We start from the raw sequence: 25,144 nt of genomic DNA, 5'->3' as shown, positions 1-25,144 counted from the left end.
CCTCACTAGGCCTGTGCTTCTTCTTCACCTCCTTGTAACTGCTGGCAATATGATGCCTTTTGGCTTGCATGCTTCTTGTGTTCCATGATTGAAACTGTCAAAAAAAGGGTGAGCAAAATCCCATATAAACACTACAAGGACCCAAAGTTGGCCATCTCAGGGCTTGAAAGGAAACAGCATAAACTGCACGATAGTAAAAAGTGATGCACAAAACCAGATACCACAAAATAAGGATATTGGTCTTCATTTTCACTATTTGTTTTTTTTTTATGCAACCAGGCACCTATCACCTACGAGACCTAGTCCATCAACGATCTGAAGGAGCAGGCGGCAACAAGAAAAATAGACTCTCTCACCACAAGAGGGAGCCAGAGTGCAAAAAAGAAAGGAAATGCAGTGGCTGAGATTGACTTCAAGAATAGAGAGTTAAAAAAAACAGGCACTGCGCACATGAGAGTGAAGACGCATAGGGCCAGATGTAGCAAAGTATTTGCACCTCGCAAACGGCGAAAATCGCCGTTTGCGAGGTGCAAATGCCTCTTTGCTATGCAGAAATGCATATTGCGAGTCGGTACCGACTCGCAATATGCATTTCAGAATCGCAAATAGGAAGGGGTGTTCCCTTCCTATTTGCGATTCGGAGTGGAATGCAATACCATTTGCGACCGCATATGCGGTCGCAAAGGGTATCGCAGTTACCATCCACTTCAAGTGGATGGTAACCCACTCGCAAATTGGAAGGGGTCCCCACGGGACCCCTTCCAGTTTGTGAATGGACCCAAAACATTTTTTTCAGGGCAGGTAGTCGTCCAAGGGACCACTGCCTGCCCTGAAAAAAAAACGAAACTAAAGGTTTCGGTTTTTTTTTTAAGTGCAGCTCGTTTTCCTTTAAGGAAAACGGGCTACACTTAAAAAAAAAAAACTGCTTTATTGAAAGCAGTCACGAACATGGAGGTCTGCTGACTACAGCAGGCCTCCATGTTTGCGAGTGCCTAGACTCGCTATGGGGCTGCAATTAGCGACCCACCTCATTAATATTAATGAGGTGGGTCATTGCGACCCCATAGCGAGTTGCAGACGGTGTCTGAGACACCGTTCTGCATACCAATTTGCGAGTTGCAAATTGCGAGTCGGAATGACTCGCAATTTGCAACTCGCAAATTGGATTTTTCCTACATCTGGCCCATAGTGCAGGAACACAGCGGGTGAGCAACGAGCTTCCACACAGCTGCTGCGCTAGCCGGCTGCTGAGAAGAGCCCACAACAGACACAAAATGATGCACCACCCAACAAAGCACCCTGCACCTGGTAGAGGGCTGAAGCCGCGTGGTCGAATTGAAGGCAAAAACTGCAATACTCGGGGGGAAGCTGCAGTGAGACAGCCCCTACTCCGGGGCGAAGATGAGTAGCCAGCTCACCGACTCAGATAGGCCCCAGCAACACAGGGGGGAGGCAACCGGAAACATAAGAAGGCCCTACCTTTAAACAAACTTGGGTGACAGTCTAAGGAGCACCAAACCCTACACTCTTGATACTGTGCCCTGCTTAGTACCCCACTCACCAGGAGGAACAACAGGGGGAGTCAAGAATAGAAGCTCTGAGAAGCCCCGCCTACCAGGGCTTACCTGAGTGAAAGGCTCTAAGGTACATATTGTGGTACCATGAGCAGACAAAGAAAACTGGATGTTTTCTTGGCTCCATGCCTCTTGTCACCAGTTTGGTGGGAGGTGCTTGAAGGCCAGGGAGGGGGGAGTATCTGCGTTGAGCATTCTGAATGGTTCTAGCTAGGTCACATGGCTCCTGGAAAGAGGTGGGACAGCTCATGTCGGTAAGTATTGGGACGAGAAAAGGGACTGAAGAGGTAATAGACATGACGCCAATGCTGTTGATATAAGGAACTGGACTGGGTCACAAAAATAAAACTACTTCTTCTACTACTATTATTAATAGTGCCTCTAATAATATTACTGTTACTACGTTACTACTCCTATTGCATTACTATTAATACTGCTTCTACTATCACCACTAATCCTACTACTCCTATTACTATTAATACTGCTTCTACTAATATTAGTATTCATACTGCTACTATGCCTATTACTATTCCTAATATTTCACTACTATTACAAGTTGTAGTAGTTTCTATCGTGGAATATAGCTGAGGTAAACAGACAATTTTTCAGCTACTCAGATGATGTCTTGGCATGTTTTAACAAGTATATTATTTTAGGCATTGAAGAAACTTAGAATTGTGTATCATGCTCCTAGTAGAATCGCGTTACCTTTGAAAAATTGGCAATTAAAGCCCCATTGGCAAAACTAGAGTGAGATGTGTATTATGGTTATAATTAGAATATATCAAAGGGCAGGCAAATACCCATTCCGTCTAGTCACTTTCTAGCAGCCAAATTGCTAACTAAGGGCCAGATGTAGCAAAGGGTTTGCGCCTCGCAAACGGTGAAAAACGCCGTTTGCGAGGCGCAAAAGCCTCTCTGCTATGCAGAAATGCATTTTGCGAGTCGGATCCGACTCGCAAAATGCATTTCCGACTCGCAAATAGGAAGGGGTGTTCCCTTCCTATTTGCGACTCGCAATGCTATGCAATTTCATTTGCGCCCGCGAAAGTGGTCGCAAATGAAATCGCTGTTACCATCCACTTGAAGTGGATGGTAACCCATTCGCAAACGGGAAGGGGTCCCCATGGGACCCCTTCCCCTTTGTGAATGATCACAAAAACAATTTTTCAGAGCAGGTAGTGGTCCTATGGACCACTGCCTGCTCTGAAAAATACCGAAACAAAAGGTTTCGGTTTTTTTTCTAAGTGCAGCTCGTTTTCCTTTAAGGAAAACGGGCTGCAGATAGAAAAAAAAAAAACTGCTTTATTAAAAAGCAGTCACGGACATGGTGGTCTGCTGTCTCCAGCAGGCCACCATCCCCGTGAGTGCCCATACTCGCAATGGGGTCGCAAACTGCGACCCACCTCATAAATATTTATGAGGTGGGACTTTGCGACCCCATTGCGAGTTGCAGAAGGTGTCTGAGACACCTTTCTGCATAGCAAATTGCGACTTGCAATTTGCGAGTCGCACGGACTCGCAAATTGCAAGTCGCAATTTGCTTTCTTCCTACATCTGGCCCCTTATACTTTAGATTAGTCGAGACAGTTATTATTTATAAATATATATTTACCAGCAACTATAATAGTGAACGGGAACAAGCTTAGATCAGTGCTGACTGAATTGGAATTTTTGATCGCTGAATATGAGCTGTTTAATTGTGTTACCCAACACTTTCAATGTCAATCTATTTAACAACTTTTTGGTTGCCCCAGACTCAGAATTGTGAAATAACTGCTATCAGACTCCGGGGCAAGTTTTTTTTTTGCCTTGGAGGAAAGCAGAAGAAACTGATCAATTGTTACTTCTCATGGGATTTTAATGCATTACTTTGCCAGTTTATCTATGATAATCCTGCCCATCACAAACGTATTTATACTTTGTGTGCAACACCGTGTTACATTATTCCCTTGTTCGTGGGACTAATTTTCATTTATTAAAACACTTCGAGATTATTACATGTGCTGAAAGTAATCTTTCTATAGAGTTGTTCAGTGTGTCCTAAACATATCAAGAAAATGAGGTACAGGAGGTGTTTACCTCAGGAATAATGAACGAAAAGGTTATTCAATGGATTTCGGGGCTATTAATCAATTAGCACACAATTTGGGAAAGCGGTGATGTTGTCAAATGTTTTGCTGCACTTGAGACTTTTATTGACAATGCATGCGATAACACACAGTTTTGAGAAAATCTAGTCACTCTAATATAAAATTGCTTAGCAAATTGACCACAGGGCAATATTGTCCAACAAAAAATAATACTACGCCTCTGTGTTGTCTTAGTGAAAAATATATTAGTCATTAATTGAAGACGGAGTACTTCGAACTATAAAATACAGTAGTTCGAGAGCCTCCAAGCAGCTAAAAGGAATTAAGAAAGTGTAGCTTGACCAATAAATTAAAAAGACAAGAGTTACCATGGCATCGGTGCTTTAATCTGTCAAACCGAAAGAAATATGCTTACATTTTGGTAGCTAGTGGGTTCAGGCCTAAATAGCAGCTCACCTAAAAGGACATGGGTGATGAAACGGACAAGACGGGTCACACAATGGCATGACAGGGTGACAGCGAGGCAGGGAGCCGGCTGAGCAGTGTGGGAGTGGGTTATCTTCGCTGCCTCAATATTGGCAGCGGCTGCCTTGGGTGACCGGTGTGAAACACATCCTTGACATGGGCCTTCACATCACAAGCTTCCCTGTAGAAGCCTCCATGCACCCTTGATGTGGAACCTCGCCATGTTCTTCAACCAGGATTTAAGGTACTCTTGTTCAGCGGGTGTATATGGATCCCTGTAGCCAGCCAGTGCTACGTCGCGGTCTAACTGAACTTGGCGGCTTTGTCCTGGTCCGGGACAACCAGATATCGAAAGTTGGAACTTTGTGCTTTTTATTGTCATCTTCATTTACATTTTTATCACTTAGATTTTTAGAATTACATGTCTCTGGTTCTATTGATTGGATTTTTGTCATTTTGCTCTTATTTTATTTATTACAATTTACTTTGTTATTTAATCTGGTGTGTTTTTACTTTGTTACTATATAAAGTGTTGCACAAATACTTTACACTCTGCCTCTAAGTTAGGATTGACTGCTCTCAGCCAAGCTACTGGAGAGTTGAGCACAGGTTCATTTGTAGTTTGATTGTGACTTCACCCCAACAAGGATTATGGTTTCTACTTGAGTAGCGTTTCGCCCCCCTGAACTAGTAACCCAGTTTTACTGAGACCAAAAAAAAAACATATTTAAAAGAATATTAGAATAATTAAACATAAAAGAATTTATTGAAAATCAACAAAGTTTTAAAATAACAATCAATCAATTACATGTGCATAATTAGTTATCAATTAAAACTTTAAATCTCATAAACACAACTATGAATTAAAAACAATAATTTACATTTTACAAATCGTCCCTGCTTAATCAGCTACAAACTCATCAACCCACTTCTAAATGAACAATTTCTAATTAAGTAAAACAATTAATAAAAAAACAAACAAACTCTACTAACCAAACCAAAAACAAATACTATTTTAATGCTTATAACTTGTAACACTAAAATAACTTATATTTATCAAAGTATTACAAAACAATGTCGATACAACTATATTAAAACAATATTGATAAAATAATATTTTTGACAAAATATTTGTGAACCACAATATATTTTTCACAGGATTTTGTTGGTATACTGTACCAAAATCTCTGGATAATTTGCGGGCTTCATCAGCAGAACAGTTACTTGCACAGGGAACCATCCAGCTGCCAGATGGCAGCTGAAAACTCACAAACTTCAGCAATAAAATGGGAACTTCTTAGAACTATGCACCCTGCCTTTATCGGAAAGAAGGCCTACCTGGGGGTCACTTGTTAATTTAAAAGGAAGATTTAGGCCTGGGAAAAGAGATTTTTGACAGGTTTAATTGGCAGTTTAAAAATGCCACAGGCATGTTGACTGTCTGTAGCTACTAGGCTTTGCACAACTGTACTCTCTTGCGCATCCCACAAATGTGCTCACTCCTGTGTAAGCACTTGCATATGTTTTCTCGTGTAAGTAGCCCGGTGCCCCTTATCCTAGCTGCACCGCAGCAGATGTATCTTAATGGACTGGCACACTCTAATTACAATGTAATTACTGTGAGGGAGACTCAGGTAGTCAGACTCACCCACAGAAAAGGTCCAAAAACCAAGTGATGAAAAGAAAACAATCCTGGCAGACTAAATGGACGGAACCCATTTGCAACAATATCCTTGCTAGTCTTGAGGGGAATACATTTGCAATAGCTATTTTGGAGAAAAAAAACTTGCAGCTTGCGGACAGGCAAACACGCTTTTACACTTTACACAGCTAAGGACAATATTTCGACTATAACACTATTAGACTTACAAAGATCTTCAGTGTAATTCAACCATTCTTCTTGATTGTCACATTGATTACGGTGTAGCATTCACCTGTGGTAAATTGTCACATTTCTAAAATTAACTTAGTGCATATTGGACAGGTAACACTTTGTTGGACATTATCATCAAATTGCACTTGAACACCGTAGTAAAAGTTACAGTATTAAGTGTATGTCTACAATAATGACAAAAAGTGGTTGGATGCAGGGCTGTATCCTGGGTCCTCTTTTCTGTTGTTTCTAAATGTCTCACCTTCCAAATGCATTAGATTCCCTTCATGTTGTAAATTCAACTTTGTGTGGCCTCAGTATCACTAGCTGACCTTGCACCAATGATTTGACTTTGCCTTTGTTCAATCCTCCTGGAAACGTTTAATCAGGCCGATTTTGTTACACTTTACATTCAGAAGGCAAACCTATAGTCTTTACCAAAAGGAGGTTTGGATTCATTAGAACCAACAAAAGTACTGAAATAAATCAAGCTTCCACTTATCCGTATCTAGCTGTTATTTCTTCTTCCAACATGAATTGGGAAATTCATCAGTGGTGCAGCTTGCGAAAACATTCCTTGTGACCTTTGACCTTCAGAAATGTTTAAACCATAATGGTGGATGATCTGCAGGGCTGCCTTAAGTGTGCTTAAGGCCGAACATAAACCAGTTTGCTAAATTATACCTCGTCTAGTTGTCTAGGCATTATATTAAGCGAGGTATACTCTTTTGTGGCATTTGTTTATAATTGAGGAGGGAATGACTGTGATTAACGTTTTCTTAACTTTTGCGAGGTAGAGGGCCAGTCTAATTCCTGCTTCATATATACTCATATATATGTTGCATTATAACTTATTTTTATTACTTTGTTAATTGGTTACATTGTAGAGGTGTCATTGAAATTATTTAATTATTTTACTACTATTGCTACTATTGATACTGCTATCAACAATACTAATACTGCTATTTATGCCACTATTTCTGATTCAAATATTAATACAATGTTTATTTTAAAGTAATACCATTACTAATTCTACTAAAACTATTACTACTAAAACTACTGCTACTATTACCAGTATTATTAGAACCACAGCTACTGCTACCATGACTACTACTACCACAAATAACAATAATAATAATAATAATAATAATAATAATAATAATTTATCAATCATATACAGTGAAATGTATTAGATTTGCAGATTTAAAGAAATAAACATTAAAGTGTTATAACTAGTTTTTCCTGCATCAATGATACTCACAAGTCACATTGTCAACCTTGGAGTAATTGAAGGCTGCATTATTCCTGATCTGATATAACATAGAGTTTGCTTGTCTAAGCATTGGCAGTAAGTGTACTAAGACTTTGAGCCACCCAGGCAATGCACAAGTAGCCTTTTCATCGACACGCGTCCTTACCCGGTCTTCAAGTTTTGCAAGGCGTCTTCCACATGCCTCTGGTTGTGCTTTATCATGTAGGAGTGCATGTCTGGGTAGTTACTCCGGATATTCTTCTCTGTGCTTCCATTCGGGACAGTTCCGAACTTCAGTGGTGGGTACTGCTCATGTGGCCTCTGAAACTGAGGTTCAACAGAAAGACAGGAGAAAGTGGGACAGATGCTTCATACAGAATCTACAAAGATGCTACAATTTCCTCAACTTAAAAATTTAAGGCACCAGATGGCACCCACATAAGAGAATTACAACCAAAGCATTACCTATTCCGTCTCCGCTGACATTATTATTACACAGAATATTGGCAAAACACAAATTATCTTTTTTTTATTTTTTATTATTCCGCAGACATGAATATAGTCATGCAGCTCATTATCAGTAAACTGAGGTAGTTGTAATACCGACAACCTTCCTCTCATGCAATCTATTGCAAATCTGTTGTTTTTGTAACATACTGCATGATTGAAATACATTCCACCGAAAACCAACACGCATACAGTGATACAGGAGCAAGCTTGCATGTTTCTGTCATCAGAGTCCTTTTTTAATTACCATAGCTCTGTCCTGCTGTCACTTGAGACCTTCTTTATGTTCAGTGTTCCTGAATGTAAAGACAGGTTTAAGTTTTACAACAGTGTTTCTGTCATACAAGTCCTTCTTGCATTTCTACAATCAATGGCCTAGGGCTTAGAACAATAATAATTCTATCACTCTCACCATATCATCAAAAGTGAGGCCCTCTTACTCTGCCGGCACAGCCCCGACCAGCAATGAACTTATAATTATGCTGGCAAAAATCTGACATGAACTCCCTCCAAATGAGAAGGTGCTTCTGCCATGCTATTGACATATACTAGAGCAAGGATTTGCCCAGCACCTGGGAGATCTTCAGCTACATTCTCCACACTCAAAAGATGGCAGTATTGTGTTGTGTGGGGGAGGGGAACAAATACCACATAGTCATGTGTTGCATATATGTATACCAGCAAAAGGGACTTCCTGACTTTTATTTACATGCTGACGTGGTCAGCGAAGGTAAGCTCTTAGCACTAACTATCGAGTAGGCTTTTCCCAACCAAATCGTAGCAAGGTGAATGTATTAAAGGGTATGATTAGATAGTCTTACCATGAAATACCAACACACTACCTAGTAGTGGACCTCGGATTCACTCTCAGGAAACCCTAGCTCAGTCCAGGTAGTATGGCAAAGAGCAGTCAGGCTACTTAGAGGAACATGTGTAAAGCATTTCACATTACCAACATGGACGATAAGTAAATGACACGACTCAACAGAAATCTGACATCAATTTAGAACAATAGATTAGATTGTATTCTTATTTTAGACACCAAAACGAACTTTGTAGCTTTTGTACAACCGGAGTTGTAAATATTTAAGTCTTTGGAAAATACAGTACTTTGCTGATTTAAAGGGCTTCTATTGAAGTCAATGGGGAAAATAGCAGTGTGTACTCGGGCACTTGTAGAGTGAGTTCCAGCAAACCCAGGGGACTTAGGATTCTGCAGGGACCTAGACCACAATTCAACAGTCAGACTTTTGTTACCTTGCCCCGGGAGTGCGTTTGCAGAGGTGACTTGGCTGTCCTTGTTGCTGAACGGTTCACAGTGGCTGGTACGTTTTGCACTCCAGTACTAAACTGTACTTGGGGGTGGACTCACACTCTACCCTTCAGATGTAGAGGTCTTTTGGGGGCTAGGACCAGGATTTGATATATGGATCTTCACCACCTTGTCCGGTGGCTCCAGTTGCAGAGGTAGCTCCTAGCTGTCAATCGCCAGGCTGGTTATGCCAAAGCTGCTTTTTTGCTCCAGTCAAAGTCACTTCCTTCAGGCTGCAAAGCCACAGGAAGGGGGTCGCTGGTGACGTTGGTCCTTATGCTGGGTGGGTGTGGGGGAGGTTACGGCATGGGGGAGTACTCCGGAGTCGGTGAACACCGTGTGGCCATCGGTTTTGGTGTAGGTGACAAACATTCCTTGGCAGCTGCAAGGGTGGTCCACGAGCTTTCTGGCGGCTGGAGGTCGTTTGGTGGGGAGTAGAGGCTTGAAACTTGGCATGCATCTCACTCCCACTCCCTAGCTGCAGGACACCAAGTTTCTTTGGGCTCACACACTCAGAGCACTTTGGGTCATAGTTCTTCAACTTCAGCACTTCTTTACTCCTGCAATTCATGGGGGACTGCTGCCAACAGTCAGGGGAGTCTCCCTTGGGATTTTGGTGTCCACAGGGTTCCCTCTGTTCAGGACCAGTGAGTTTTCACCTTTACAACACATCGGGCTCTCAGTTCCAGTACTGGTCTCTGTAAGTCACTCTGTGTCCTCATCTTTGTGCTGGGGCTGGAGTCCAGGTCCTGTTGTTGGTGCAGACGTCTCTTTGTGCTTCTTTCTTCCTGTCCAGGTAAGATCTAAGTTCTGGTGCCAGTGGAGCGACTGAAATCCTGGTTTAAGGTGTGTGTAAGCGTGTGAGGACAAGTGGCCAATGGGTTACTGTACATGCGGCTAGCCCGCCCCTGCACTGATGACTTCCTGTGGGGAGTACGTCACTTTCTACCCAGAACCCACTATTCTTAGGGTCTGCCAAGATGGCAGAACCCTACCTTGGCTGCGCAGACCGCCTAGCCCACTTCAAAGGTGTGGCTAGTTTGAGGGAGGTGCACGCTCCTGTATAGCTAATTTCCCGCCTGCCCAGACAGGCAGGCCAGGAAGGTCTTTGTCCTCTGCTGGGGGGACAGCTCTCGGCACATCAAAGGCGAGGGAAGCCTTTGAGGCTCACCAACTTAATGCTAATCTCACTAGCCAGCCTGGGAGGGAGGAAGTGTGACCTCCTTCCTGCTGAGGCCTTTTGTCTTATGTTCTGTCAAGGTGCTAGCACCACTGGCAGGAGGTCAGACTTCGGTCTGTGGCGGCAGCACCTTGGGAGAGGCCACCAGAACAGTACAGGACTTGGTAACTTGGTCTGCTTTTTAATCCTAAACATGGGCATCATGTTCAGGGTTAAAAAGCCCAGTGTTTAATACTAAACACGATGGAATTCGGCATGACAGCCCATGTTATCCAATGGACTTCCGGTTACTTGGGCCAGCATTGCGTTTTAGATGCCAGCACGAGGGCATATGGAACAGTGCACCCTGGGCTGGGGACTTGCCTTAGGGGTGACTGACATGTCCATGGGCAGTAACAGGAACTCAGCCTGGGAAGAGTCTCACTTGAGCAGCAGGTTGCTCATGCAGGCTGACATGCCAGGTCTGCAGTTTCTCTTTTACTTATGGTACTTAGGGTGGCACAATCTGTGCTGCAGCCCTTGTAGCCCTTTACCACCCTTGCCCTGGGTACCATTTACTGGGGACTTACAGGGGTGGTAAGGTGCTTGCCAATTGGCCTTTGCAATTCAACATATACTTTAAGGGAGAGAGCACTGATCCTAGGGTCTGGTTAGCAGGCCTCGGTACACTAACAGGTCAAAAACCACAGCATCTGACAGCATCAGTCAGCAAAAGGTGGGGGGTGACCATCCAAAAAGGGGCACTTTACAACACAAATCATTAGCAGTATCACTATAGTCCTGCCTGAGAAAACACCACAGTCCTCCAAAACATAACGCACTTTCAACACTCAACAGTAATAAGGTTACGGTGTACACTCAGCAGACACTCAGGTACCCAGTACTGCTCTAAGTCTTGGTACTTTTGAGAAGGCTCCAAACTGGCACAAAGGTGAAAGCAAGGGCGTACGCTCCTCAATCTGAGAGTTAGTGGTTTATCACTGGGGAGCTCTGTTCCCACTTCTTTTCACACTCCAGTAGCAGCCGCAGACAGAGTTCTATCCAATTCAAGTGCAAATGGAGGTGAGTTAGATGACTCTAAAATGATCTCAGCTTCAGGTATTGGAGGGGCACCATCTGCCATGCCCCTGCTACAGCTTGCATACAATGATACCAGAGAATTATCAAAACAAAAAGTAATCTTGGACCTCAGTTCACTATGACAAAGTGACTCCACTTCTCCAGCTGTTCAACTGATAATGTTCTGTGGCTTATTATGGCACAAGTATGCAAGTGACTGTATCAGAAAGTATTTGATTTACTTTCCTCATAACCACCAAACAATCAAAGCTAACTTGGTGTTCCCCAAATAAGCTCTTCTTACTATTGCTACTGCTATCATCCTTAAGCCTCAACTCTGATACTGATGACACGTCTTATGATGATACTTACTTTGCCATTCTTAAATTTGGTATCACACTATACATAAACTATAAGGAGACTGCAACTCCAACTTAGGGCCTCATTTACAAAGAAACGGACGCATTGGCCTGATGCGCCAGATGTCTTGCGCTGCCCAACGATTCCCTAACAACGCCATGGATGCGCTGCATTTACTATACAGAGCTCCATGGTGCACTTTTTCACAGATGAATCAGAAATTCTGATGCATCTGTGGCGCCCAACTGATGCATTGGTGGACTAGCATAAAAAAATGACGGTACTCCAGCAACATGTGGAAGGCTCCCATAGACAAAAGCCCTGCGTCAGTTTAATGCCTGCTCTGACGCAGTGCAGTCGCAGAATGACGCAGTGAAATGTACATTTGACTGTGTGAGTTGTGCAGGGCGTTTTGCCTGGGAACACCTACCTTGCATACATTATACATGGCGCAGGTATAATGTGATGCAAGGCCTTACAAACTGACGCACTGGGCCCAATGCATCAGTTTGTAAATCTAGAGCAGTGTAAAGCACTGCTTAGCGCTACCGCAGCATCAAAACAAATGACACAACGGTGGCGCAAAGGCCTTTTAAATGAGGTCCTTAGTCTTTATGGCACTGGATCTAAAATTAAGGGGGTCATTATGAACACAGCGGGAATCCCCACCGTGTTAATGCTGGCAGTCTTATCACAGACCGCCAGCCCCCTTGAGACGCCCCCTGGCCGAATAATAAACATTCTGCTGGGCCGGGACATTGCCGACGGCTCCACATGGAGCCGGCGTCAATGCCGATGTGCGGCGGGTGCAGCAGCACCCGTCACACAGATCACTGCCTGTAAATCAGCACCCCTTCCGCCAGCCTTTCCCTGGTTGGTGAACCCACCAGGGAATGGCTGGCGGAACCAGGGTTCTTTATCCACAGGGCAGCGCTGCTTGAAGAATGAAGAATTCTGCCATCTTCTCGCTGCCTGTCGGCGGTAGCTTGGCGGTGGTGGAAGGCTACCTGTGGCGGTCCCCACTGCCTTCTTTATGTGGCAGTCGAGGCCGCCATGCCGGTGGCCGTAATTTCCGCTGCCACCAGTATGGCGGTCTCGACCGCCAAGTTCATAATAAGGGCCTATATTTTGTTTTGCCAAGTTTTCTGCAAGGTACCCACATAAATAGAGCCCTGAAAAAGTCTTTACTAGATGAAACACACATGGGCCGCCTGATGTGTATATTTTTTCCAATCAAGACCTCTCTGAACAATTGAGAAATAGACAATGAAATGAAATGATGATAAAATCAGAGGAGCACAAATAACACATCTATCACTTCTTTGACATGGTATCCAATATTTACTATACTTACTAATTATGTGTGTTCAGGTATCATTGTATAAATCTCAATCCAGGTTACAATCAGTTGTACTGTGGGGTGTACGATACTGTGGAAGAATCAATGTTTCTGGCATGGGCAATGCAGGGGCCCTCAGGCACAGCCCCACCCTGCTTTTCACTGTCTGCACAGCAGACAGTGAAATGCGCGACAGGTGCAGCTACACCCGTTGTACGGCCGCAACACCGCCGGCTGCAATGTTACGGCTGACATCCCCGCTGGGCCAGCGGCTGTTGTAATGCGGCTGGCGGGTTTGCGGCTGCATAGGCGGCTGCTTGGCGATTCAACCTTGGCGGGCAAGGTTGTAATGAGGGCCTTAATGTAAAATGTGGGAGGCTAAAACAAATAGGGGGTCCGTTGCAGATCACCCAGGCCCCAGTGACCACCACCTCCCCGGGGTTATCACATTGGGCATGTGACCCCCCCTGGTGGAGCCACTGATGGCCCACTCCCCAAAAAAAGAAATAGTAACTAGGCCGGGCCTAGGGGGGATGACTGAAGGCTATGCGCAGCTTGGGGTTGGGTAGTTATAGGTGTTGGCCGCAGGGCCTCACTGGAGGCCAGGCCCTGCAACCAAACCCCACTGCGCACAGCCGAAGGCTATGTGCAGTGCAGGGTTGGGTGGTTATAGGGGTTGGCTGCAGGGCAAGGCTGCCAACCACCGTCATGTGCGGTGGTGGTTGGATTAATGTTTAGTAATGAAAATTAATTTACTTTAACAAAAACGTAGAAATTCACCGAAAAAAACAAAGGTAACAGGGACGTTATAGTTAGGAAATAGAATTTAAAAAAATACATACAAATTCAATAAAAAAACCAAAGGTTAGAAGAACGATATAGTTAAGCTCACATTTCCCACGAACAAAACCATAGAAATTCAGCAGTTATGGTTACCTGAGCTAACTATAACATGTGCACCTGTAATGCACTGCTTATGACCTCACATATTACATACCTCTTGGCATGCTCAATGACATCACTGATGATATCTCAAATGACATCTCAATGGCAGTCGCCAGTAGATAGTTATGGTTAAGACCTAGTTTCCATAGGAATCATCACGAAAGTTCCAAAACATATACTTTGCTCAATTCATCTGCTTTCTTGAAAGTTTCAGGGTGATCCGTCAAGTGGGGGTTGAGAAAAAGGGGGGGTCCCACTACGCATTTTCCCCTTTCATTTTCCCATAGGCTCTTTAGACAAGCCTACAGCCCAAACTGCTGAATGGAATGACACCAAATTTGGCAGAAAGCTAGTTCTTGATACAGAGATTACTCTTTGTAGGTTCTGAGATATTAGAGTAAAAAAATATAAATATATAAGGACGTGGATCCGGGTCTGAATTTGCGGATCTGGGGGAAAAGCAGGGCCCTGATTGGCTGGCCGTAACCTGACAGAAAAGTTGTGGCCACCTTTTTGTTTGTCGCATCGGTTGGGGGGGTGGGAAAGTAAGAATGTAAAAACACATAAGGGGTCAGGATACAGGTATCCTGACTCTGTAGGACACATAGAGGGAACCCCTCTTGGGCAACAAAGTTCCCAATTTTATTATTTTTTTGTCCGATCCGTGGATCCATGGGTGAATCCATGGATCTGAGATCCAGAGAAAAACAGAAAAAAACCACCCACTGCATCCAACCTCATGCTGCGCATGGCTGAAGGCAGTGCGCAGGTTGGGTTTAGATGCCTGCAGGAGGGTTGGCTGCTGGGTCTGGCCTTTCGGTCATGTGCGGCGCTGATTATATTTATGTATGTGCGTGCTAAAAAAAACATAGAAAGTCACTGAAAAAAACAAAAGTCATTGGGATGTTATAGTTAAGTTCTGAATGTACTCGCACAAAACCATTGAAATTCCGCAACTATACACCACATATTAAAAAATTTATGACACCTTCTGTGGCATCTTGATATTATTATGACTGCAACATTTGCAATAACATTATTGATGAGAAAACTGTGCACGGCAAAGGCGCAAGTTATAGTTACCTTAGTGTGCGAGTCCAAAAAGCAGACAAGGATATGGTCAAACCCTTAGCAATTTCCACATTAACAGTGCGTTATAAAATAAATATAAACGTCCCAAGCATGCAGTTCAGTTTCTAAAATTATTATAGTTTATAAATGAAGAGAATTTCAGTTATACAATTAACATAGTGACAATCAAGTAGAAGAAGTGCAGAGCAGGAGACGAAGGGGAGCAGGAGGGTTTGATACCAGACATCTCCCGTGGTGACCCCACTCTTGATTGTCTGTGTCTAGGTGATATGGAGGGATTAACAAATTTGGTTGAATTAGAGGATGAGGTTACAGGTTGGGCCAGTGAGAGGGATCCTTTGAGTCAAATGGGCTTGACAACAGATGGTACGGCCAGATTATTTTAAAGCCAAAATCCAAATGTAATCCTGTGACACCCCATGATAGTATTGACACATTTCATGAGGTAGCCACCCATGAATTGATGTGCATCTGGCATAACACCAGTAATAATCATGCACACAATCTCACTAGGGAGCAGAGGATTGCATTTAGCACACTAAATAATGACTAGAGTTTTATTATTAAACCCTCAGACAAGGGAGGGAATGTGGTACTGTGGGACATCAATAAATACAGACAGGAGGCTAACAGGCAGCCTATGCTTTCAAGCAGCTATGAGGTGACCTCTTTAGAGGCGTATAAGAGAACCATACAGACATTCCATGGGTCGCTTCTGGAATGGAGGACAGCGGTCTACTGAGCACAGTGGAATATCAGTTCTTACATATTAGCAAACCTACTGCCCTCTGTTTCTACATGCTACTCAAAGTGCACAAGGATAAGGTTAAACTACCTGGGAGGCCGATAATTTCTGCCAATAGCAGCTTGGTGGAAAACATATTCATGTATTTAGACTCCTTCCTATTTCCGTATGTTTTGGCCTTCCCTTTGTATTGTAGGGATAGCATGGTCTTCATAATTAATATGGGGTTCTCCCCTAGCACCCTGATTATTGGTTAGTAACCATTGATGTGGTCTCTTTGTACACCTGTATCAAACACAATCTAGGAGAGCAAGCCTGTAAGCATTTTTTCAGGGATAAATCAATCTATTTTATGAGCATTCTATGATGTTGATTGATATGTTGCTATTTTGCTTGAAAAATAACTTCTTTGTTTTTGAGGACAAGTGGTTCAAGACAGTTCGTCGGGGCCACAATGGGAAGTTGCTTCATGCCAAGTTATGCAGGGATCTTCATGGGTAGGTGGGGGGAGCAACATGTATGGACTGAGGCCAATGAACAGATGACGAGACGCTTAGGGCCACATTACGGGTCTGACGGTCCATGGACCACCAGACTCACGGTGGCGCTCGGACTGCTGCCGACAGGGGTGGTCTGACCACCATATTACGACTGTGGAGGCCACGGTCCGACTGCCGGGCTAGATCGTGGCGGTGCCGGTGTTCTCAATCTGCCAGGGCATTATGACCCGCATTTCCGCCAGCCTTGGCATGGCGGTCCCACCGCCATGCCAAGGCTGGTGGAATAGGGGTGGGGGTCCCCATGGGGGCCCCTGCACTGCCCATACATTTGCGTTCATCCTGACGCGGGACTTTGGCGGACGGCCTCCGCCGCATGCCAAAGTCATAATTAGGGCCTTAATGTTTTTGGACTAGGTACATTGATTATTTCTTTGCGATCTAGGAATGTCCTAGGCAAGAACTTGAAAGCTTTTGGCACACATCACAGAATGATCTCAACCTATGCTTCACTCTTAGAATACATCATACTGAGATGGATTTTTTGGATGTGACTGTTAGAATTGTGAATGGAGCAGTAGAACCAGTCTATTGAGGAAGGCCACTTTGGGGAATAGTGTACTGAATGCCAATAGACGTCATCAACAAAGGCTCAAGTGGAGCATTCCGTTTGGTGAATTTCTGAGGACCAAGCGTTATTGTAGCACACAGCGATGTTTTGAGGAAGAAGAGAGCAGAATAACCAGTGTGTTTAGAGCCAGGGGGTACCCCACAAAAGTACTCAGGGCAGCTAGTGTGAAAGCAGCTGACCTTTCCAGGGTAAGTCTTTTGATTAATAAGCAAAGAAACGAAGGGGAAGAAAGTAAGAATGATCACTACTTTCAATTTAGAGTCTTCCATCATTAGACACATGCTTAATAGACACTGGCACGTGGTGAAGAATGATTTAGTTATAGGAGGTCATCTGACCCCTCATCCACAGGTGGTTTATTGTTAGTCAAGATCCCTGAAGTATATGTTGGTGAAAATCTACTTGGGCAAGCAGAAACAAGGAGGGTGGCTACAGGAACAGCATGGCTTTAATAAATGCGAGCACTGCAAAGCCTGCAAAACTAGCAAGAATGTGAAGATATATGTTATAAATGGGGTCTCTGGTTGGCAGGCAGTTTTCAATCTATCCAAGCAGGGACCCTCACTCTAGTCAGGGTAATAGAGATACACACTTAGATAACCTCTGCTCACCTCCTTAGTAGCTTGGCACAAGCAGTCAGGCTTATCTCAAAAGCAATGGGTAAAGTATTTGTACCAACACACACAGTAATACAGTGAAAACACTATAAAATGGACACCACACCAGTTTAGAAATATAGGTAATATTTATCTAAATCAAACAAGGCAAAAAATGACAAAAATCCAAAATACACAAGTCAAGATATGAATTTTCAAAAGAATACGAGTCTTACTGCATAGAAAACAATAGAAATGTTGATTTTGCACAAAGTACCTGGTTTGTAAAAAGTAAAAAATGAAGCCACACAGGTGAGTGTGAATTGGAAAAGTCAGCGATGCTTCGATTATTTACTCGCAAGTGAGGCCGTGCGTCGTTTCTTCTCCAGTCGGGTAGGCTATGCATTGTTTTTCTCCCTCGCAAGAGAGTGATGCTTCGATCTCCAGACAGGGCACCTCCGATCCACGCATTTTCACAATGACTTTGATGCCCAGCCATGATGCGTGAGAAATCTGGTCGCAGGGTGCTGGAAAACTTCGCTGCGTGGGGTTTGCATCATTATCAGCAGCCACAAGCAGGTGTTGCATAGTTTCTCCAGCCACGATGCATCGATCACACAGCCGCGATGCAGGTGGAGCGTCAATTTTATCCGTGAAGTGGGTGGCGTGTTATTTTTCAGATGTGTTGCAGATGGTGCGTCGAAAATGTCCCCGCACGGTGTTCTATGGTGGATTTCAGCCCCTGTTATGTCAACTTCACCTTTCAAGGGCCTAGGGACTGCATGGGGCACCACTTGGCAGGCCAGGAGTCTCAGCAGAGAGTCCAGATTCTGGCAGAGGAAGTCTTTGATGACCATGAGACTTCAAAACAGGAGGCAAGCTCAGTCCAAGCGCTTGGAGATTCTTTTCAAGCAGGAATGCACAACAAAGTCTAATCTTTGTCCCCTTTCACAGGCAGAAGCAGCAACTGCAGCACAGCCCAACAAAGCACAGTCACAGGCAGGGGGCAGCACTTCTTCTCAGATCTTCAGCTCTTCTCCTTGACGGAGGTTCCTCTTGATTCCAAAAGCAAATCTTGAAGAAATCTAAAGTCTGGGGTTTTGGGTCCACTACTTGTACCCCTTTCTGCCTTTGAAGTTGCCCAACTTCAAAGAAAAGTCTCTTTTGTTTACAGGATCCTGCCTTGCCCAGGCCTGGCTCCAGACTCACACCAGGGGGTTGGAGACTGCATTGTGTGAGGGCAGGCACAGCCCATTCAGGTGACCACTCCTCCCTCCACTCTAGGCCAGATGGTTCATCAGGATACGCACCAGCTCCCTTTGGGTCACTGTATAGAGGAGACTCACAAACAGCCCAACTGTTAGTCTGCCCCAGATAGGGAATCCACAAACAGGCAGAGTCACAGAATGGTTAAAGCAAGAAAATGCCTACTTTCTAAAAGTGGCATTTTCAAACTAACAATCTAAAAACCAACTTCACTAAAGATGTATTTTTTAATTGTGAGTACAGGGACACCAAACTCCATATTTCTATCTGCTCTCAAAGGGAAACTGCACTTTAGGAATATTTAAAGGCAGCCCCCATGTTAATCTATGTGAGGGATAGGCCTTGCAGCAGTGAAAAAAAAAATTGGCAGTATTTCACTGTTAGGACATGTAAAACACATCAGTACATGTCCCACCTTTATCATACACTTACCCCGCCCAGAGGGCTACCTGGGGCCCACCTTAGGGGTGCCTTAAATGTATAAAAAAGGAAGGCTTAGGCCTGGCAATTGGGTACAGTTGCCAAGTCGAATTGGCAGTTTAAAACTGTACACACAGACACTGCAGTGGCAGGTCAGAGCCATGTTTACAGAGATACTCATGTGGGTGGCACACCTAGTCCTGCAAGCCCACCAGTAGCATTTGATTTACAGGCCCTGGGCACCGCTGGTGCACTTTACTACGGACTTACTAGTAAATCAAATATCCCAATCAGGAATAAACCAATCACCAATACAATTTACACAGGACCAGTTGCACTTTAGCACTGGTCAACAGTGGTAAAGTGCCTTGAGTACCAAAAACAGCAGAAACAGAGTCCAGCACACAGTCAAAACATGGGAAGCAGAGGCAAAAAAGACAGGGGAGACCACACCAAGGCTGCACGGTCTAACAATATATATACGGAAAACTTATCGCATTCACAAATTTATCACATGCAATAGTGATTTCTGTGTGTTTGTCCTGATGTGTCCCTGTGGTTGCAGTTATGAAGGCAGCACCATTTTTCTGGTGAAAAAGATAATTTTAGAGCATCTGAGGGCCATCAGGAATGGTAACCCTAATTATCCCGTTGTAAGGCACTGGGGCACTTACCAAGAGAAGAATTCTGACACTCTGGACCTCATTACAACCTCAGCGGTCTTTCAAAAAGACCGCCGAGGCTGCGGGAGCCAGAATACCGCCATTGCCGGCGGTATTCCTGGCTCCCTATTATGACTTTTCCGCTGGGCCAGCGGAAAAGTCACATCAACATTGCTGCTTGCTCGTAATAGAGCCGGCAGCAATGCTGATGTGCAGCGGGTGCAGTAGCACCCGTCGCACATTTCACTGCCCGAAATTCGGGCAGTGAAATGCGCGACGGGGCTATGCCTGGGGGCCCCTGCACTGCCCATGCCAAGTAAACACCGCCATGGAAAGGCTGGCGGTCGGGGACTCATAATCCCCAGGGCAGCGGGGCTTGCACCGCTGCCCTGGGGATTATGACCGCCAGGCGGAAGCCTGGCGGTATGTTGGAGGGGCCGGCGGTATGGCCGTGGCTATTGCTCCACGGTCATAATAGCTGGCGGAACACCGCCAGCCTGTTGGCGGTGTTACCGCCAGCTTACCGCCGGCCGCCAGGGTCGTAATGACCCCCTCTGTCTTTTTTTGGCATTGACAGGATTGAATTGGCCCCTAGAGGGAGCAACAGGGAGAATACATTGAGAATCCTAGAACTGGAATACATTATTCTCCTTGACAGCAAGTACTAGATTTAGACTGTTTTACTTTTGGAATCCAAGTCGCATTTCAACTCCTCTGTGTGGTACCTGTTTTTTACTGTTTTTCATGTCTCCTAGCTGAAAGCTTCCTTTTTTCCTTAATAGTACTGTCTGTTTTTGTTCCATATGATTATATCATATACCTGGATTTCCCTATTTAGTATAGTAGCTACTTCGCAGAACATCTCCGTTTTGTCTAGAAATCCCAGCCTTACTTTTGCACAGTGTTCCAGTTTTTCACATATTTTTATCACATTTGTTTTTTAAGGGACAAGTAGGTCAGGTGCGCTCTGATGTAACATCCTTTAGGCAGATGATTAGTGAGACGTTTCAATGCTGTACTTACATGAATTTGTTTTAGTTCCCATTGTGGTGATGGTGTGATCAGATATCCAAAATGCATGTAACTTATTTGTGAGGATTTGACATGTGGTGATGCTTTTGCTCCTTCACGAATGCAGTAAAAAAAATTACGTGATGTTGCTTTTGCCCATTTACTCACGCGGTAAAATGCATATGGTCACTTGACCTTGATTGTCACTATGTTAAAAGCATAATTGAAACTCACTTCATTTATGAACTATAATTTTAGATACTGAGCTGCCTGCTGGGGTCGTTTATATCTATTTTTATAACACACTGTTAATGTTTCATGTGGAAACTGCTAAGGATTTGACCATATCCTTGTCTGCGTTCTGGACATCATGGAAGGAGTCTGTTTTCCCTGTTTTACGATTGCACCAGAAGGACTTGTCCTTTCTTTGTGTTTATGTGATTTGTTTTGCTATTTAAAGGTAGTTGTGCACACAAGCAACTCAGGCTGTGATGAAGACCACAGTGTCGAAACGTGTTGATGGTAAATAAATGTATTTGACAATATGGGCCCCGCGAAGAGCTGGACACAGTCCAGTCTTTTTGCTGGAGCTCTCTGGCCAGATGGAGACGGCCAGGGCAGGGACAGGCGGGGGGGGGGGGTGGGCATGGGAGGGTCCTGTTGTAAAAGTATATAAGGGGGTGGGGGCGGGAGGATCGGCCTCTTCGGCACTAGCAGGTCACGCTGCGCGGAAGTTAGGCTGATCCTGTAGGAGGTAGGGGAGGGTGATTTTTCCATTAAAAAGCTTTGTATCATGGCCGCGGGCCACGATTTAGAAGCTATTCGGGCCGTGCTTCACCTCCTCGCCGAAGCCGGCCAAGGCGACCTGCTCAGGCCTGGTGTCTTGGACCAGGCCTGGATAGGCATGACGTGCATGCCTCGCGCGGCGTCACAAGGGGTTACTGCGGCGACTGCTGCTTGCATTTACCTACGGAAAGAAAGTGCAAGGTAGCCCAAAAAGGGGAGGGGACGCACCCGTCCACCACCTCCTTTTATTGCAGAGGTGGTGTCCCATGGAGAGCCTGAATGGCAGGCAGTGCAGGAGGGAGAGGATCTTGGGGAAGAGGGGTCCTTAGATGTTGGCACAGGCCCCTTGGCACGGGGCCTTGAACAGAATGAGCCTGCCTTGCAGGTAGATCAGGAGGGGACTGACCTTTTAATGCTGGAGCAGCCCCTAGACCTCACACTGACTGGGGCCCCAGCCAGAGACAGTAGAGTAGGAAAGGGGAGGGGGCAACAAAAGGAAGAGAAAAAAAGGTTAGTGCTGGGGTGGGGGGGGGCGGGGCCTCTGGTGCGCCGTTGGCTGAGAAGGGTACGGTAGCTGCCCAAAAGGAAGGGTTTCAATTCGAGGATAGCAGCAGGTCAAAGGAGGTGATGGAGGCAAGACACCCCATCACTACTGACTGGGCGTCAGTCAACATAGAGGCAAGGATTCAGGAGCAGAGAAGGTTGGTGGCGGACACAGAAATCAGGTGGGCCCAACTATGCAAGGAGCAGGGGGAGGCAGAGCGGAAGTCCAGTGGGGCAAAGAGGAAATCAGTGGGGGTTAGTGGCGGTCAAGATGAGGGCCCCAGATGGAGAAGGGTAGCTGGGTGTGGATTCCACACGAAAAGGAGGGGACAGCTCAGGCAGCTGGTACGGCTGGTGGAATAGGCAGAGTGACGGCGGCTCTTGGCGCACACAGCCAAGGGCAGCACGGAGAGTAAATGCCAGCGGCAGAGGCTGGCAGAAAGGTGATGAAGCCAACGGGGCGCAACGCGGCCCCGGGACGTTGGTCGGAAGAGATAGAGGGGTCTTCGGTGGCCTTCTCTACACTGCGAGAACGCAGGAAGCACATGACTGGTTTACGCCAGAAGGGTTTCAGGGGGGCTGATGAGCACGACATGATGGATGCAGCTGGCGCTGATGAAGAGGAAATGATTGATCTGGATGACGAGGAGGACCTTGAGGAGTGGGAGGAAGGGGAGAGTCACAAAAGAGAGGTGAGCGGGGGCAGAGGAAGGGGCAGGGGCGCAGGAGCGGCGCAACATCCTCTTCGGTTAATGTTTTGCAGGCTTCAACGTCTACCGCTCAGGGGACGATGCCTCTCGCAAGGATGGAGGCAGACGGAGACCAAGGCTGGACACGGCTACGACTGCTCGTGGGGTCCAAGGTAAAGGAGAATGGTGGGCACCATGGGGGGAACAGAGGGGCAAGGCCAGTGCGGCACAGTATAAATCTATTGGTGTGGGTGAGGCCTCAATACACTTGCAGCCTGATACCGGTGCGGTAGATGCAGGTGCTGAGGACAAAGGGGGAGCCAAGGCGCTGTCGGCGCAAAGTGAACATGGAGGTGTAGTGGTAAGCGGGGAGAAGGTATACGAGGATAAGAGGGTGACAGGTCTAAGAAGAGGCTCCCATACATGGGACTCGCTATGCCGTTGGGGTCGCATGTGGCAGACAAGACAAAAGCGAGGATATGGAAACATGAGTATGTGGATGTTTTCAAGCTCTTACATAGGGATATTCAGGCGAAAGAAGTCTAAGGAGGAGGAGTGGGAACTGGTGCGGTGGCCGCATATTCCGATAACCACGGACAACGGGATACCTGCTTTTTTGATTTACGCTAGTATACACTGTAAGAACTATCTCGACAGGGCCATTTCCATGTTTAAATACATGGATATTATTCGGAAAGCACAACTGCACTTTGGAAGGTTTGCGTGGCTAAACTACGATGAAGAGTTCAGGGCCAGGGTTAGCATAAACCCAGGATTCGGAATTATGGATGCAATGGATGGCATCTTCTCACTCTGCAGCTTCAACACACACAGCTACTGGGCTTCCGGTAGTATATAAGCCGTTTCAGCAGCGTTCCGCTCAGGGAGGGGGCAGTATGCCTCAGAAGGCACAGGTATCCACCTCAGGAGCCTGTTGGAATTTCAACAAGGGGTATTGCTCTAGGCAACCCCTGTAAATTCAGCATGAATGCTCAAAGTGTGGGGGCAAACACCCAGCCATGCAATGCTTTTCCCTCGCCAGCCCGGCAGAGCAGCGGTGGTCTACCAGAGGCAGGGGGGGACAAGGAGCTTCTGGGCCAAAGGGCACCTACTCCAATTAGTTTGGAGAGGTTACTTTATCGGTTGCACGAGTACCCGGATACGGACACAGCGTTAAAGTTGGAATGGGGTTTCAGAGAGGGTTTTCACGTGGGATATCAAGGGCCAAGGTTTTGGAGATGGGCAGATAACGTGCAATCAGCTAAGGCCATGCCAGAGGTGATGGCAGGGAAATTGAACAAAGAAGTGGCAGGGGGCAGGATTTTGGGCCCCTTTCATGAATGGCCCATGGAGAATCTGATGATCCCATCTTTGGGGGTGGTACCGAAAAAGAGCAGTGGGGACTTTAGGCTGGTACATCATTTGTCCTGGCCAGAGGGGGCATCGGTGAATGATTTCATCACGCCGGAAGACACAAGGGTGGTATACGCCACAGAGGATGATGCTATGCGGCTCACCGGGGGGTGCAGGAAGGGTGCAGAGTTGGCCAAGTGTGATATCAAGGCCGCTTTTCGGCTGCTCCCCATCCACCTGGATGATTTTTCTTTGCTAGGGATGCAGTTCGGAGGTGCCATATACGTGGACAGAGTCCTTCCCATGGGCTGTGTGATCTCCTGTGCACTGTTTGAGGCCTTTAGCACCTTCCTGCAGTGGGTTTTTGTTCAAGTGAATGGGCATCCGACGGCGTCACACTATCTAGATGACTTCTTATTTGTAGGAACACCACAGTCCGGCTCTTGTGGCAGGGCCCTGCAGCACTTTGAGCAGTTGGCACAAGTTTTAGGGGTACCTTTGGCCCCGGAAAAAAACAGAGGGCCCTAGTGCTGTTTTGACTTTCTTGTGCATTGAACTGGACACGAGGGAGATCATAGAGCGCTTACCAGAGAGGAAGGTTGAGGAGATTTTGCTATTTTTGAGGAGGATCAGAGTGAGGCAAAAAATTGAATTGCGTGTAGCTCAACAACTGCTTGGTCTTTTGAATTTTGCAAGTAGAGTAGTACGGGGGCAGGACTTTCTGCAGGCACATGTGCTTGACAATGTCAGGTGCATCCCTCCGACATCACAGGATTAGGTTAACCATAAGTCTACGAGATGACATTAAGGTATGGGACCTGTTTTTGACACAGTTCAACAGGGTTTCTATGTCTTTCCGGGAAGAGGACACAGTTTGGCAGGTGCAGATTTTTT

The 25,144-nt window shown here is 45.6% G+C and overlaps 1 protein-coding gene across 1 annotated transcript in view; it reads right to left on the bottom strand.

Annotated features, from left to right (window-relative positions):
• Positions 1-25,144, bottom strand: part of GRIN2D (glutamate ionotropic receptor NMDA type subunit 2D) — a 1,291,669-nt gene that overhangs the window by 182,226 nt on the left and 1,084,299 nt on the right. The window contains exon 10 of the mRNA XM_069200679.1: positions 7,424-7,584. Within this exon, the coding sequence (XP_069056780.1) occupies positions 7,424-7,584 (161 nt within the window). The remainder of the gene's footprint in view (positions 1-7,423; positions 7,585-25,144) is intronic.

Source organism: Pleurodeles waltl, chromosome 7 (assembly GCF_031143425.1).
Source record: "Pleurodeles waltl isolate 20211129_DDA chromosome 7, aPleWal1.hap1.20221129, whole genome shotgun sequence".
Classification (NCBI taxonomy): Eukaryota; Metazoa; Chordata; class Amphibia; order Caudata; family Salamandridae; genus Pleurodeles; species Pleurodeles waltl.
Note: the sequence above shows the minus strand (reverse complement) of the source record. Positions and strands in the feature narration are given on the sequence as shown.